General features: G+C 38.3%; 1 protein-coding gene across 8 annotated transcripts in view; it reads right to left on the bottom strand.

The window, feature by feature from the left end:
- evl.L (Enah/Vasp-like L homeolog) overlaps positions 1-17,900 on the bottom strand; it is a 90,059-nt gene that overhangs the window by 23,923 nt on the left and 48,236 nt on the right. For all 8 annotated transcript variants that reach the window (XM_018229163.2, XM_018229169.2, XM_018229171.2 and 5 more), the window contains 1 exon segment: positions 16,401-16,578. In XM_018229163.2, coding sequence (XP_018084652.1) covers positions 16,401-16,578 — 178 coding nt within the window.

Genomic DNA, 17,900 nt, shown 5'->3' with positions numbered 1-17,900 from the left:
GTGAAAAACTGGACAGTTGGGAGGTAAACACTAATAATAAACTTGGTACATTTTCTCTCTAATAAAGAAGTCCATATACCACATAAAAACACTTTATATAGCATGACATATACTGAACTACACAAAGGGGCCCATTTACTTAGCTCGAGTGAAGGAATAGAATAAAGAAAAACTTCGAATTTCAAATGATTTTTTTGGCTACTTCACCTTCGACTACGACTTCGATTCGAACTAAAAATCGTTTGAATATTCGACCATTCGATAATCGAAGTACTGTCTCTTTAAAAAAAACTTCGACCCCCTCTTCGCCACCTAAAACCTACCGAAGTGCCATGTTAGCCTATGGGGAAGGCTTTGTAACAATTTTTAGGTCGAAGAAAAATCGTTCGATCGATGGATTAGAATCTTTCGAATTGAATGATTTTTCGTTCGATCGTACTATTTGCGGTAAATCCTTCGATATTCAAAGTCGAATGATTTACATTCGGCAGTCGAATATTGAGGGTTAATTTACCCTTGATAATCGACACTATGTAAATCTGCCCCAAAATGTTGCCAGACACAGTTGATTTACTATGGGAAACTCATTGTCCAGCATTAAGTTGTCTTTTTCATACCTGGATGGTAAAGCTACCGATATATAATTCAGTAGAGAACTGGAAACAACAACACAGTTAATGCCATACATACACCAGCTGGTAGAAGAGTACACAAGGTCTGTATCTCAATGGAACAGGAGATATTCTCCATCTGCTTGAGGCTTTTTTTGTAAAAACTGTATTCATAGGGTTGCACTGGGGGAAGATGCCTAAGGGGAATAATGGTATTTGTGTAACACAAATACACTTTCCAAGGGACACTGACAGCTTCTAATGTTTCACTGACTGTTATTCTACTAAAAACTCTGATAGCTAATATTTAGAAGCTGAAATATGCTGTATATTAATTACAACACATTGAGCAATGGAATAATGGAATTAAAGACAATTTTCAGTCAGACCTCAATACATCCCATATTTGTCTATAAATCAATAACTAATAACTATCTCTAACATCTAGTACCAGGCATGGAAAACAACTACAAATGTTGTTACACTACAACTCTCAATGCCCACTGACATCCTTTGGCGCTTGGTGGGATTCTGGGAGTTGTAGTTTATTTACATCTGGTGAGTAGCAGTATAGATATCAATTATATATATGGTTTCAGTAATATACTGAATTTAAAGTGAGGAAGCATGACTTGTGCCTGTCTACCAGTTCCTAGAAAGCCATACAGTTACTTTTTATAGAGGATGCAGGTTAACCGGCACAGAACCCAGGCAAACAAATATAAATCATAATGTGAAACACCTGAAGAAAATACAATCCTAATCAAATTTTGTTAAATTTCTACCAGTACATTATTACAAGAGCCCTCCTCTCCTAGTGACATTTAGACAGCTAGTATAGGAACCATCACTTATGCACACAGAAAATTAAAGTAAAAGTAAATTAAAATATGTCCCACAACTCTATTAAAGTAGAAGGAAAGGCTTGGTGCACGTGGGGGGTGCCAAATGTTAGGCACCCCAAGTGATTGTATTGACTTACCTGAAACCCCGGGCCAGTGCTCCTATCAGCAGAAAACTGCACCGGCCCAGGGTTATATCAGTGAGCACCACGGAGCAATCCTTCTTCTTTCTTCAAATTTCCAGGGCAAACGCATGTGCAGTTGAACGAAAGTCGACTTTTTCATTAATGTTTGGCTATTCGTTCTACTGCGCAGCCGTGTGAAGAAGGAGGAAGACGGAAGAAGATCGCTCAGTGGTGCACACTGGTATAACCCCGGGCCAGTGCAGTTTTCTGCTGATAGGAGCACCGGCCCGGGGTTTCAGGTAAGTCAATACAATCACTTGGGGGTGCCTAACATTTGGCATCCCCAAGTGCACCAAGCCGTTCCTTCTCCTTTAACAGACATTTTAGGTATGACTACTGTACATATGGAGAATTAAGTCAGACCCTGACCCTGACCTACTGGCAATGTAATGAAAATGTGCTCCCTGTCATTGTGTTGAAAGACAGTGACCAGGTCATCAACATAAGAGAACATGTAATCACACACACATATATCTGGGTGTGTGTATACTGTATATATATATTATATATATATATATATATATATACAGTCCGAAGCTGGTGCACTCGTTACACAAAGGTAATGCCTGGGTGCTGGTTAGAAACAATCATCTGTAGTGCACAAAAGAACCGCACACACAGGTCTTTGTAGTGAAGAAAATAGTTTGCTTTATTGCGACGTTTCGGCTCCTAAACTCGAGCCTGATGACGGCTCGAGTTTAGGAGCCGAAACGTCGCAATAAAGCAAACTATTTTCTTCACTACAAAGACCTGTGTGTGCGGTTCTTTTGTGCACTATATATATATATATATATATATATATATATATATATATATATATATATATATATATCATATACCATTGAGTAAGATCCGCACTCGCAGGTCTTAAAAAATGAAAAATTGTATTCTTAAAGAGAGGACTAATGTTACGGCCCCCTCCAGGGCCTTTCTCAAAGTGGTAAGTACTTAATGAAAATGCCATATATATACACATGTTGGCGGGAAAGCAACTACTTAATTAATGATGACATCTCTTCCCCCACCCCCAGGGCAAATACTACCTAGACTTCACACATTAAAACATATAAAATGTGATCAATGCATGAATGCCTATTGTATAGATAAATAACATCCTAATCTGACCATTACATTTACACTGATAAAAACAAGATACTTTGCAACTGCATACTAAATTGCTAGCAGCAAATCAATTACTTGTGTATGTTACTAAAGTATCAAAAAACTTGAGCTATTAAAAAGTCTGTTCTGGAGAATATGTGTGTGTGTGTGTGTGTGTCTATATATATATATATATATCTACACACACATTTTTCAAATGTAATGAACATGAATTACATTACATATGTAATATGTAATAAAAGGCACTAAGTTTGCCCAGGAGCAGTAACCCATAGCAACCAATAAGATGCTTGCTTTAAAACAGGTGACCAATAAATGCTACCTGCTGATTTGTTGCTATAGGTTACTACTCCTGGGCAAACTTAGTGCCATTTATTACATAACCCCCTAAATCTATTATGTCTATACAACCCTGAATGGACAATAAGGAGCAGCTCTGGGATGCTGTAAGTAGCTGTTCCCACTTTGCTTTCTCACAGATATCAGAAACATATCTGGCTTTGTAAGAATCTGTAATTACACTGCTAATTTACAGCTGGAATACACATATACATAAGAAGTAAAAAGCCAATTTCATCAGTGCTTTCAAGTGACACACTCTGTGACCTGTTTGCACTGATTAATAGTAGCGATAACAATCCAAGTTATAGAGTTTATAATGAGACGTACAGATAAAGTGGAAAGGCTAACTCTATGCTTATCGTTAGAGTAATTTGTTAATAAGCATTACTTAACCCAAATACCCTCTATTATAGATTGCCAAGAGATATTCTGCCTTAACTTACCATACAGTTGTCTACTAATGCTATGTTTTTTCTTCCAATATCTCCCCCGTGCATAAAATGTAAACAAACACATACCATCCAGCATGCAAGCAACAGGCATGATAAACAAGAAATATGGCAGGAAAAGGCAACCTTGCACTCTGTCAGGCAAAGGATTAAGCAATAGAAATTGGAAAGCCGTCATCCATCACCTACAAGACATTCTGCACAGGATGAGACAGTCGCAGTGGCACAGGCAGAAACAATGAAAGACCCACTCCCTGCTGACCATAGTATAACAAGGCCTTGCTCTGAACAATTCTCAATGCAGCCTATTCATTCCCAGCCCTTACCTGCCCTCCCACAGGGTACCAGGTTACACAAAGTGTAATCAATCCCTAACTCCAGCAGAGAAGTGCACTTCCCTTTAAATATTTCATTGTAGTCAGTTTGCCAGCCCCAAGACTACAAAGTATAAAGGCAGGTGCTGTTTAGTGACCATCATTTTATACATACAGTCATTTGTCTAATCTCAGCACCAAGTCCAGTACAACCATCATGATCAGTCTATAGAATTCAGCAGTTATCGGGGGATCATTATGGGAACATAAGGTAACAACAATTAAGGTAGCACGTTTTTGGAAATTAAATATTAATTACTCAACTTCACCATCTGTCTTCTGATGTTTCTTTCAGTAACCTGTTTGACTAGATACATACTCGGGCAATAAATCAGTCTGACAGTGCTCCTTCCATGATTAAGGGTCTAGGTTTTTCCTTTCCATATATGTTTCCTAATGTTATGTCTGCGTCTCACAACTCTAAAGGCTGTACCAGCTGCTGATGGCTTCTGTGTGAGATTGATGTTTATATAAACCATCATGCTAAAATAATGAGTGTTGTAATCTCCTTGAGACTGAATGAGTCCATAACTGTGCAGCAGAATCTCTGCCACCTCAGAAAACTGTCCAATCATCTAATGTATATGCAACATCTCTCCATCTAATACCTCCTTAAGCGGCATCTAGCAGTAACTGCTTTTGTAAATATTCATCTTTCCAGGTATGCACAGAATTCAGGATTCGGCCTTTTTCAGCAGGATTCGGTCGAATTCTTCTACCCAGCCGAACAGAATCAGAATCCTAATTTGCATATGCAAATTAGGGGCGAGGAGAGAAATAGCATGACTTTTTGTAACAAAACAAGGAAGTAAATTTTTTCCCCTTTCCACCCCTAATTTGTATATGCAAATTAGGATTCAGTTTCAGCTGAATCGCACAAGATTTATGGCCAGCGTTAAACTGAAAGAAAAGATTTTCACTGGCACACAGGATTTTTAGCTGCAGAGCAAGCCCTTGCAATTTTTTAATGCAGTGCAGGTGCAAACTGAGCTTTAAACTGAGTCAACCTTATTCCATAAGGGAAAGACGAAATTTAGTCATGTTTTTGCACCTTTTTTGTTTACGTATTATAAAACTGCCTTTCTCATATCACTCTCATTTACTGTCTCAAATGAGACAGTAAATGCTGAAGTCATTTCTCCAACATTGTGGTCATTAGGTAATAAGGTTAGACTGAATTTTCTGTTTTTGCCATTAGATCTCTTTTTAATATACAGTATCACCTATTTCACTATTTCTATGCATTTTCCAGAGATTATATATCATTCCCATCTGTTCCTGCCCTACTGGACTATCCCCATTCACGCACAGTAGGGCCAGTTAACCTGTCTGTATGCCTTTGGAGCCTGAGCCACTGGTGAACAACACAGTTTAGCTGTGCCCTAAGCAATCATGGCTTATTCATGTGTGCATGTACCTAAAAAATGTAAGCACAGAGGATGAGGGTGGGAGAAAGGCTGTCTCAGCACAGGGACCAGAATCTCCATTGGGTATGGTCTGGTATTGTGTTGCAATGAGCACAAGTCTATACATTGAAGTCTTCAAAGAGACAATTTTAGTTACTTTGTTTTTCTCATTTTCTGATACCAATCCCACGTATTGGTCCTTTACATACACATTGTCTGAGTGAGAGTCCTACCCGAGGTTGTATTTTTATTTGGGTGACTCTTAATTCTTGTGCCTTCCTGTCATTCTCTCTTCATATGTAGAGAACTTCTCAGGAAGAAAATGGGGGTCAGAAAAAGTAATTGTTTGGTTTCAATGCTCTGCAAATATACTGTAAATCTAGTCAGATTCTGTGCTAAGCGTGGGTTTAAATGTTGTGACAGGAGGGACAGATGTTGCTTTCAAGTTATAAGGGGGGCCCGGCCGAGCTGCGCTTCCTGGATTAGCCAGGCCCCCCTGAGTCACTGAAGTAGCAGCCAAAGCCACTGAAGGATGCCTAAGCTGTCAAAAGGATTAAACCAAATGGATGTTATTGGTACATTATAAATGCAGAAAAATTCTAAAACTATGTGCACTTTAGGTCAGAGAAAGAACCTTCTTAGAGAGGCTACCTTGATGTGGCCGCAAGCTCCTTTGCCAAAAGTGTGTTTACTGTTTAGCACTCATGCCTGGGTGGCCTTTTTACTGTGGTGTGGGCCTGTGTCTGGTTTCTGATGACAGCCCCATGCTGTGCTACTATATATCTTATTTGTTTCCATGAAACAACTGGTTCCATTTCTGTATATAGTTAGAAGGTTGTGCAGCATCACGATGAAGTAAAAGGGGACAAATGAATCCTTCATTGAGACAAAAATACTGTTTTAAGTGAAGTTAGTAGATTGTCTATAATTCTTGTTACAAGTATTTAATGTATTTATACTGAAAGCACTGTTAATATTGCTTGTTAGTCTCAGCCAATCTCACTTCTGCCTTCAGCATTTTGACAGGGAAGGTAATTTATAGCTGCATATTGACTCCACTTGGCTAAAGGTCAGTCCTTCCTCTCAGGGTCAGGGGTCACTTCTTTATGAAAAGGCTCATTAGCTGGATGACAACTTTTTTCCTTCTTGCCTTATGTGAAAATATATCAATAGCAATACCTACTATATGAGTGAGTGGAATATATGGTACACTCCAGTATTAGTATTGGTTTTCACATTATTGGAAAATCCTCATCTTGGTGATCAATCTTTTTTAAAATATATTTTTATCTATTAATACCCCTGCCTTTCTAAACCTGCATATAAATTTGACCTCTGTAAATTATAACCAGTAAGCTGAATAACTCTTTCAGCTCTCTAGTACAGCAGCTCAGCAATCCAGTATTTGTGTCCATACACCACAGTATTGCTAGCACCATAGGATTACCAACAACTACCTTTAATGAGCTCAGATGTACATAATCATTTCCAGACAAAGGCTATTATTATTATTATTATTATTATTAGTGAAAATACAGGAATTAACATTATCCATAAAAGACAAATCTTCTATTAGCAGATTAGCGTTCCTAAAAAAAATTGTCAAAAAAAACGCTTGCGTCTCTTCCTTTTTCAGGGTGATAGGCTGAAAAAGAGCGTAATTTTTTTTTGAGGTAACCGGTTTCCCCCCTACATTTCCTTACATATGACACATAAACTATACACTGGGCTCATGTGTAGGGCAATATAACAACTTTATTTTATTAAGGTTTCCCGGGCTTGTGTAGTGTAATGCATTTGCTGCAACATATACGTCCATTCAACTTTAACTTCCCACAGTATGCAAATTAGGCAACGGTAGTGCAACTTCGCTTTGCTTGGCGCAGTAACGCTAGCGCAACTTCGCCAGCGTTCGGCGCCCTGGATGCAACTTTGGATTTCAGTGAATTAGCGTTGTCCTGGTGAATATACGCCTGGTGAAGTGTTGCACTGTGATCGAAGCCGTCGCTGGCGAATTTTCGGAGATTAGTGAATTTGCCCCTTTTCTGCTAAATCAGCCTCTACCAGATACTCTTCTGGGAAAGCTTTCCACTAGATGTTGGCAAATTATTAGATGAGATTTTCTCATCGAAGTAACAATATTCACCCCCCCACATGGGTGCTCCCAAGCCACCTGGAAATTCACTGCCCACCACCCATCACCTTCTTCTTCTGGGTCCCCCTGTGGCTGTGGGGGTCTACTTCCACCAAAATTTTATGGGATACCTCACCACCAATTTGTAGGGGGTCCCTGACCACCAATGAATTTTCTTTAACGTGTATTGAGGGGGCCCTGGTCACCAATGTTTTCTTTTAACGTGTGGGGAGAGCCTTGGCAACTAATGGATTTTTTTAAAGTTGTGTGGGGAGGGCGCCAATATTTTTTTTTTGTCTGGGTACCCTGGCCACCAATTTTGTGTATGGGGCCTATGATTTCTAAAGGCAGCCCTTGGCATTCCAGTGCATCCCAATAATGATCATTTGTTGTCTGCAATGATGCATGACACTTAAAGGGTGGTTCACCTTAAGTTAATTTTTAATGTTATACAATATCCTGCAACTTGCTTGCCAGGTATGCAATATTTATTCTGACTTTTCATCACTTGTAATTGGGAAGATGCTGACATACAGTAATGTGCCTGTCCCCTCCCTGCTGAATATTATACATGACATCCCATATATCATGTGCATAGCTGGCAAATAACAAGTGAGACTTTATTCAGACACAACTACAGGTGGATAACTGGAGCCATCTAATAACTGTGAACAGACTAATATTGGAAACAGCACTGTCTGTAATTTCCCTTTTAGCCCTGCCAGATTTAGAGCAAACCGTGAAGCATCCAAAGTGTCATTCTCAGATTAGAAATGTGGTGCGTAATAAAAATAAGATTAAAACTCCTTGGAGCTGGTTTGTGTTGGTTGCTAGGAACGTAAGCCTTTAAACCGGGACTCCAAACCATCTCAGAATTCCTCCTATAATAACAATGTCCCTCATTGATCAATCCCCCGGGAGAGATAGTTTCCTCTCCAGAGGGGTATTTATTGCACGAGTGAAAGCATCGCTGCTCTGGGAAATGCCAGCCAAGATATTCCTTTACTGAAACTGCAGAATTGATTGTTAATAAAATAGCTTTTTAAAAATAGGGCTTTATGGCTCGGCACATTCTCTCAGCTCATCATTGCTGCTTGAAACCTACTAAATTTCCAATATTACGTTCCTGTAAATGTGACATTCCAAACCATCAGACCCTTTCCCAGTGCTCCTTCTAACTCCAAGTGATACAGTGAATGAAACCAGTTCTTCCACATATTAATGGAGCAGTATATTTTACAGACTTCAAAAATCAGTAGAAATGAATGTTGTCTTGTTACAGTATTGGCAGTGACCATAAAAGAACTACAAATGTGCTTCAGTTAAATTCTCGCTTTACTGTATCCACAAGAACAGTCTCCCTCCTCCCATAAGCAGTATTTCCAACATAATCACATCTAGGTGTATCTATATACTGAACATAGAGTAAATGTTATATAGTATTGTTTATATAGTATTGTCTAGTGAATAATGTAGCACATATTGTAATACATAAGGGCATTAGAAGTCACCCAGAAACTCTGTAGCCAAAGGCCAATTGATTTCCTACAGGTCAGGGAACTTATTTCTATACTAGCTATTATCTGTGAAACTGTAATTCACAGATCATGTATCAAAAGTGATCTCACTAAGCGTTGTTAATAACTGATGACATCACCATGCAGTGCTTATAAGGACATATTTTGCAGGGTATGCATGGTTTTCATTTACTAAACTCAGCTTGTAACATATTGTTTTATTCATAGTCATTCATATAACAATTTCAGAAAACAAGCAAACCAACATATTACAGCAACTTCTACAACTGTAATGGTATAATGACATATGTCTTGTTACAGAAGGATGTCAAGCACACAATAAACAATGTTTGGCAGCAGAATCCCTTCAGTTAAGGGTTGGAAACAGCCACAGATGCTCACCCACCCCTGAGTTATGTTACTACTTGAGTTAGAGTCCTGTGCGGAACCAATTTGTTAAACCCTGAACCCTACCCGCAACCTGGACCTGCAACCCGCATACTTACCTGATTGGACCTGCTAGCCGACACGCAAGTACCTTATCCGCAACCCGATCCGCGACCCGCTGACCATCAAGAAACAGGAAGTGCTGTCATTGTAAACCGGAAGTGACATTATTAAAAGTAGACATGATCAGAAAAAAGGAGTAAAACTTGCTATTGAAAAGACCCACAACCAGCTGACCCGCGTCTATACCCGATCCTGAAACTTCTACCTGCAACCCGCAGGGTACCACAGGTTTTTGCAGGTAACCCGCCGGTACCCAACCCGCTGCAGGACTCTACCTTGAGTCTAGAGTGATCACCATCCTTTCCCCAAACTACATGCAATTGATGCAGAAAGACCTCTCCCAGGTCTCCCAGTCTATCACTGGCACCCTCTTCTACTATAACACACATTGACCTGCGCACTTACATAAAGCTGATTGGAATTACATTAAAGGTTCTGTCTGCAGGAACATTGCTATAAATTCTTTTACCAAAACCTTACGGGACTTCATCAACCACTAGAATGAACAAACTTGAAGCATATGAACAAGCTGCAACAGTTCTGCACAGAGAATGAAGACCTTTCGATAAACACATTTTTTTAGGTAAATGATGCTTGAAAGCATTTCTTAAAGTGATACTGACACCAAAAACTACTTTTTAAAATATGAATGTACATTAAAAGTTACCTATAGGTCATGCTGGTTGTTTTTTGCTGAGAGGTTTGTTTTTGTAAGTAATTGTTAGTTGAAGTTCCTAAACCTGATTGTTTTGCCAACCTGACTGTCCCATCTCAGCCTGTCACTTAAACTTTCTAATGCCAATAGACTCCTGCTGCACAAATATGGCAGCCCTCTCATAGGCGATCACAGGGAGTCAGATAGGTAATGTAAAAGCATTGGGCAAATACTTTATGGCAAAATTCTAATAAGCATGCAAAGTCAATTTTATGTAAAAAAAAGGTTAAATTTCTGGTGTCAGTATCTCTTTAATTCAAATGCAAGGCTGGGCGTGTGTAAAGGAGCACATAAGTACGTATTGAGATTCCAGCTATCAAATGGAGTCACTAACCCCATCAGCCGAAAACTATTACTTTAAGAGTTTATACATCTTCCAGTCTCTAAAACACTACCTGGTTGCTAGGGTCATCTGAACCCCAACAACCAAATAGCTGCTGAATTGCAAACTAAAGAGTTGCTGATCAACAATCTAAATAGTTCAAAAACACAAGGAGGTCTATTTATCAAAATTCAAATTTAGGTTTTTTCAACCATGACTAAACTCAAAATAAAAAAGCATGAATGTCTACTTATTTATTAAAAAATCCCAATATGAAACGCACAAACGAATAAAAACATGGAACGAATCCGAATAAGAATATGAAAACCTCAAAATCCTTGTTTACTCAGAATTTTTCATGCATTTACAAGCAAAAAGAAATTTGAAAAATTCTAAAAACCTTGAAGTAACTAAATATTATAAATTTAAGGACAGATCCCATTGGCTTCTACAAGACCTCAGCAGCTTTTTCATTACAGTTTTTACTATTGAAAAATATGGCAAATCTTCAGTTTTAAAACCATTCTTCACATGCAAGATTTTTGGCTCTAGAAAGTTTGAAAAAATACAAACATTAATAAATTGGCCCACTAGTCTCTCATTCCAACCACTGGCTGGTTGCTAGTGTAAATTGACCCTAGCTGCTGAAATTCCAAAGTGAAGAGCTGCTGAACAAAAAGCTCATTAATTAAAAAAATGAATACCAATTTCAAATTGTCTCGGAATATCACTTTCTACATTATACTAAGAGATAGTATATGAGGTAGAATATTGCCTTTAAAGGGGAATAAAATAGAATAATGCTAGAAATGTTGTATTTTGTTTCTGACACATAAACATGAACTTACTGCACCAGAAGCCTAATAAAACAAATGATTTATGCTTTCAAAGTTGGCCGTAGGGGTCATCATCTTGTAACTTTGTTAAGCATCTTTGCAAGACCAAGACTACGCACATGCTCAGTGTGGTCTGGGCTTCAGTTGGGAGGTTAAGCTTAGGGATCGTCATAAATTATCAAAACAGCACAAGTTAAATCATTTCTATTATTACAGCAAGACTGATTAATAATAAGAATATGCAGACTGCACTGGGCCTACGGATACAAATCTCTACACGGTCACTGGCTCCTGTACAGGGAAACAAACAAAGCTGCTTGAGTTCTGGGAAGTAAGGTGGGGGGCTCTGTTTCCCTGCAGAGCAGTTAGGGACCGTCTGAAGTTTCCGATCCACAGCAGTCAGAGCAAGTAAAACGAAGGGGGGAATTTCACTGCATACAGTCATGTTTCTTATAAAAATTATACACATTTTTTTAATTGGAGATAGATTGGAGAAAGTAAAAATTGGATTTTTTTTTTTGCTTTTACATACTCTTTAAGCATCAGTGAATATATTTTCTGTTTAGTAGAATATCTACTGTTTAAGTCTGTTTAAGAGTGAATATTAAGTCCTGGGCTCTACTGTATTTGCCTTGGTAATGGGCAATGCTTTCCGTATAAGTTTATAGATACAATGTTGGGCCCAAACGCACCCCATCCCATAGTAAATAAACTCTATTTTGATTACAGAGGACAGAGAATTAGGAAACAGATAACATTTGTTGTGGAGAATAGATTGCAGGTTTCAGGATCATTTGGGCTACTGGGTTTCATTAGTGGTGATGCCATGTGGCCATGGATAAGATTGTCACCACCTGACACCACAAGTGATATTCCTTTGCATGAGCCTGGCTTTTTTGCTTTCATCTACAGCCTCTTTTTGGGCATTTCCCTGCAAACTTCACTGGCTCCTTTGCTGTGCAAAGCACATGAGTGACATTCCACAGAACCATAAATTCAAAGTAACAGGAGGCAAAAAAACGATATAATTAACATTATTGTATTTTGAGCACATCTTAAGTTGCAAACTTTTTTGTAATTGGAGCCACGCAAGATTTGGATTTTAAAGAACATATTATACATATTCCAGCTATTACAGATGATCTCATACAAAGATGCGGCAGTAAGCAAAGACTGTGAAGGGTAGCTGGGAGTTGTAGTTTACCAAAAACTGGAGGACTGCTTCTGGTTTGTCACCACTGTCTAACAGAGATAAATAAGCTTTTTATGTCAGAGAAACATCACTGAAATTGCTGGTGAAAGCATGTTTGGTTGGGTTACTACTATTCTGGTTTGTACTGGGCCAATGGGAAAAAAACCCAGTGGGCCCCGTTGATCAAGGTCTGCCTCTTCTGCCGACAAGTGCTTGTGATTGGGGATAGAACACTGCTCCTATTAGATACATAGGGGCATATTTATCAAGGGTCGAATTTCGAATTAGAAAAACTTCAAAATTCAAAAAGACCAACGAAAATTAAGTTGAAGTTTTTTTTGGCCAAATAGGTCCGTTTTCGATTGAATAGGTCCGTATTCGACCGAATTAGAATCGTACGAATTGAAGTAATAACGAATTTCCCAAAAATAACTTGTAACTGATTTTTCAAAGTCCACCAATTGATTCCAAATTGATTCTAGGAGGTCCCCATAAGTTAAAACAGCAATTCGGCAGGTTTTAGTTGGCGAATGGTCAAAGTCAAAATTTTAAAGAGACAGTACATGATCAATTTCAATATTCGAATTTTCAAATTTTTTTCAAATTCAAATCAAATTTGGACTATTCCCTAGTTGAAGTACACAAAACATAGCTCGAAATTCTAATTTTTTGAATTCGAAAATTCACCTCGACCTTTCATAAATCTGCCCCATAATGTACAAAAACACGGAAAGGCCATTGATCATCAACAAAACACCCAGTTTTCACTAACACTATGGCAAATTGTTATAAAACTAAATTTACATGAATGATAGCCACCATATTGTAACTGGGCAAAAATTATTTAGGGGTAGATTTATCAAAGTGTGAGATTAGACACCACAGACTACCACCCTTCCACCACAGACCACCCATTTTCTATTAATTCCTATGGGATTTTTAGAAGTGTATTTATCAAAAGATGATCTCTAACTTTCACCCGTTGATAAATACACTTCTAAAAACCCCACAGGAGTTTCTATGTGATGTGCTCAAATCTTGCGCTTTGATAAATCTGCCCCTAAATCTTTATTCCCTGATACACAACAATTATATTTGTATATTCCACATATTTAAGCAAATATATTTATATAGGCATACATCTATTAGGCCTCCTGTTAATTGTGGCCCCATTATTAAAGGTTCCAAAGAGGAAAACTGGCTACATTTTACAACTATATTTCACACTGATTTCGACAAATGTGCCTTCATTTGGATAAAGCAGAACTAGGTTGGATTTTCTTGTGTAAGAGGTTAAACTTGCCATTTTTCAACCAACTATGAAATTGTAGTTCAGTGGACGTCCTAGGATCCAGTCTGATATGCTAGCAGTTGGAATGAATGCAAACAGAATATCTGAAGGCAGTATTAGCCATAATCACAAACCAGTGATAACAGTGCTAGCACAGACTATTGTGCATTTTACCATGTGTAGTTTACAGCTGGCTGAGAATGATGGGAGTTGTATACAGCAGCAATATATATGCCAAGGCAATTCTGAATGTGATTAATTTGTTGGTGCTGGACTGGCAGGGTCTACCAGTATTAGTACACCATACTACTCCCTCTAAATACCCATGCTGGTAATGCAAGGGGTGCAAGTAATTTTAGGATGGAATGTAACCCCCCTTCAGTAGCTGGGAAGACACATAATACAGTGCAGAATAACACAGCCATTATATCACTATGCATTATGATACTTGCAATTTGTTATTAATGAGGTAGGGGGTTACTGAAAAAAGGGCTTATAAGAAAAGCCTTATACTTACACATCAGGTCGATAGTTGCCCAGCTGACTCGTTTAAGATGACCTTGTCGAGCCCGACGGACTGGCATCTTAAAGGAACCAGATTATCTGGCAAATTCCACCATGAAAATGGGCAGATTAGCAAATCCTTCAGATTATTTCCCGCATAGGACAGAAAGGAGAGTGTATCCAAATGACACATCAGGCAAAAGTATACCAACACGCTGGGTCCGAATTAGTGTTGAACACAAATGAGGAAATCCCATGAGCACAGCAAGGGAAAATAAATTCAGTTGAAATCAAGCCAAGATTCACCAACCCAAAACTGCTTGGGATATTTTGGACTGAAAGCCCTCCAATCACGGAGTGGTGACAAGAAAAGCTAACAGCAGCCCCAGTACACCATATATGTATTAGATTGTAGCAGACTGGGGACACTGAAACTGGAGATGGGTCTTCCAGATCAGACCTTGCCTCCCTATAAGAAGCATCACATGTCACTTGTCAGTGTGAAATAGAGTAGGGTTAAGAGGTCCTGTGTGAAACTCAGGGCCATGTGCAGAGGGACATATGTGAAATGAGATTTTAATCTCTTCTAAAGAAAGAAATCAGTGCAGCTTGTCATTATAACAATCCAGACTAGCTAATACTCACATGGAACTCAGCTCATAGCTGCCATTGGTAACCCAAAGCCCAGTCAACACAACGGCACTCGATGGCTAGTGGCATGGATGGCAAACTTTACTAAAAAACTAGGAATACTTACTTTAAAAAAAATTAAAATAATGCCAACTTTGTTATTTAGTGGCTATTAAAAGCACTATCTGTATGCTTTGCTCTTCTATTCACAACTTGCCTGATTATGGAAACAAATCAGTGGTAGAAAGCTGTCTTCTGGCTAAGGTGTCCTTTCCCACAATGCCTGGCACACTTCTGTTATTGTCTCAAAGAACTCTCAATGCATTGTGGGAATTTAAGCCTATGCTGGAGGAAAACTGACAACCCATATAATTACATGCTCTTTCATTATGCAAATCAATAAGCAAAAAACAGATTAATGTGTGAGTTTGGCAGAATGTGTTCTGTTCTATGATGTGAGAGAGAAAACTCACAGGTCCATATCGTGGCCACTCTTTCGTTGTGTTCTGTTCTATGATGTGTTGCACAGTAAAGCTTTCTCAGCCTAAGCCCACACTAAAGTGCATTTTGCACAGTGTATACATACAACTTGTCTTAACAAATTCATTTTGCACCCAAGTGGATGATCCTAATGCTTGCACCCATTTAGATTTGTCTGAAATGGGGTTGCCATATCCTGGTAAACTCTATGTAAGTATCCTGAAGAGAAATGTTCTGCGCATACAAATTACTATGCGCTACTATACAGTGTATATTAGACCAAGCAAATAGCACAAAACCACCATTAAAACTATACACTATATAAAGTTTATAAAACATTGTTCAAAAGGATGTTCTGCTGTATGTCATGATCTTTATAGCCATGGTATGCAGGCAGCCATTGTCAATTGTCTTCTTTTACAATTATCCTTTTTTTATCCGTCTTGCTGTCCTAATCTGACACAGATTGGCATTTCCTATTACAGGTATGGGACCTGTTACCCAGAATGCTCAAGAAGTATTTCCATAATTTGGATCTCCGTACCTTAAGTCTGCTAAAAATGAATTCAAACATGAATTAAACCCAATAGGATTTTGTTGCCTCTAATAAGGAATCATTATAGCTTAGTTGGAATCAAGTACAGGGTACTATTCTATTAAAAATAAGGAAATGATTTTTAAACATTTGATTTAATTAAAATGGAGTCTATGGGAGATGACCTTCCTCTAATTTTGAGTTTTCTGGATAACGGGTTTCTGGAGAACTGATCCCATACCTGTATGTGCAGCAGGATTTCCTAACCTTTTTGGATGAGATTATATCTAGATATTAGCTATGTAATCAAAGATTCTCTTTAGAAATGCCAATGTACATCATTGTATTTACTGTCATTATTTGAACATTTCATCTTATTAGTGTTAAACTAACGCATCATTACCTCCATCTTGCGAGTTCATGATATTGAGAGCAAACAGCATTGCATTGGAGAAAGTGGTGGCTTCTTCTTTGCTTGCAAAGTTCAGACCGTACACCTGCCGGGCATCCCTCCATTGGTGGAAGGTTGGCGTGGCCTGATTGTATTTCAGACCTTTCACAAGAGAATAATTAATAACTACCTGTAAAGAGAAGGGTTTTTTTTTTTACTTAACACTGAAGAACAGCTTCTTGTAAAAACAAAACATATTTATAACCCATTTATAAGTAGGATTTTATTTTATTTTCCTGTTAAGTGTTCTGTAGTTGGTACTATAATTAAAGTCAAACTAGGTGTAAGTATGTGCCCTTAACAACAAATCAGCTATCAGTTTTGCAGTGCATATTTAGAGGAATCAGTTATTTAAACATTTGTATTAATCAATACAGGGAGCTGCAATCTCACACACAAGTGATCTTGTATTACTCAATATGATAAATGGCCAATAGTTATAAATGGATGTAAGGTAACAGGTGAATCACTTCTCCATAGAACCTAGCCAGGAACATGTGGAACAGTTCAAATAATGTCCCATATTTCAAGTGTATTTATTGGGGAAATGCAGGCACCTCAAATCATAACCCTTTCAAGATCAACTACTCCCTTATCTGTCCATTTTCACTCACTATTAAAATATAGAAAGAAACAAATTGCTCCATGGTTTGCTGTATTATTTCTGTATTTAGGTTTACTTATAAGAATAGAATCATAAACACCGATGGGTAGAAGCAGTAAATCTTTCCAGGTCTCAAAAGTGAAAAACACTTGTAACCCTTTCTTGGCAAAAATATCCAGGGCCACACTGTGGCGCTAACAGTATAGATCCCAAGCCTCTGCTAAGTGGGAGATTTGCAGGGTTTGGATAAGTTAAGTGCCTCCAGCCAGGGCTAAAGCCAGATATTGGTGGCATACAACTACCTGGGAACTGCAATAGCAGTGATTTTGGTACCAATTGTAGCAGACAATAAACCACACAATAGGCAGATATGCAGTTATATGTAATATTAGAAATGCAATATATGCAATGCAATAAGTGAAATAACAATAATACAATGAATATTAGACAATATCACCCTTTGTATGTTAATATCCACTGTCACTTTAAGAATGGTGAGTGTGCACACTTGGGGTCTGCAGGATATAGCAAAGTAGTAATATCAGAGGTATGTGTTGCAACACCAGATTGATGCACCCCGGGGTGTGAAAAGTAAAGGTCAGATGTAAAGTAAAAATCAGATGAAAATTGAGTGTAGGACTGGCCAGATATGGGATGACTTTGACGTAGTTGGCCAGCTTAAATATATTGCAATATACAGTATGGACAAACAATCCCTGTTTTGTTTAAAGGGTAAGGCATTTTTCAGTAGCAGTATGCACAAAATGTTTCTGTCTTAAATATATTGATAATGGGTTGAGCGCAGAGGACTCTTGTATTTGTCTAATGTAAAGCTCTCACCAAGTCTC

The sequence above is a fragment of the Xenopus laevis genome, chromosome 8L (assembly GCF_017654675.1).
Source record: "Xenopus laevis strain J_2021 chromosome 8L, Xenopus_laevis_v10.1, whole genome shotgun sequence".
NCBI lineage: Eukaryota > Metazoa > Chordata > Amphibia > Anura > Pipidae > Xenopus > Xenopus laevis.
The sequence above is the reverse complement of the archived record's forward strand: the minus strand, read 5'-3'. Positions and strand labels throughout refer to the sequence as shown.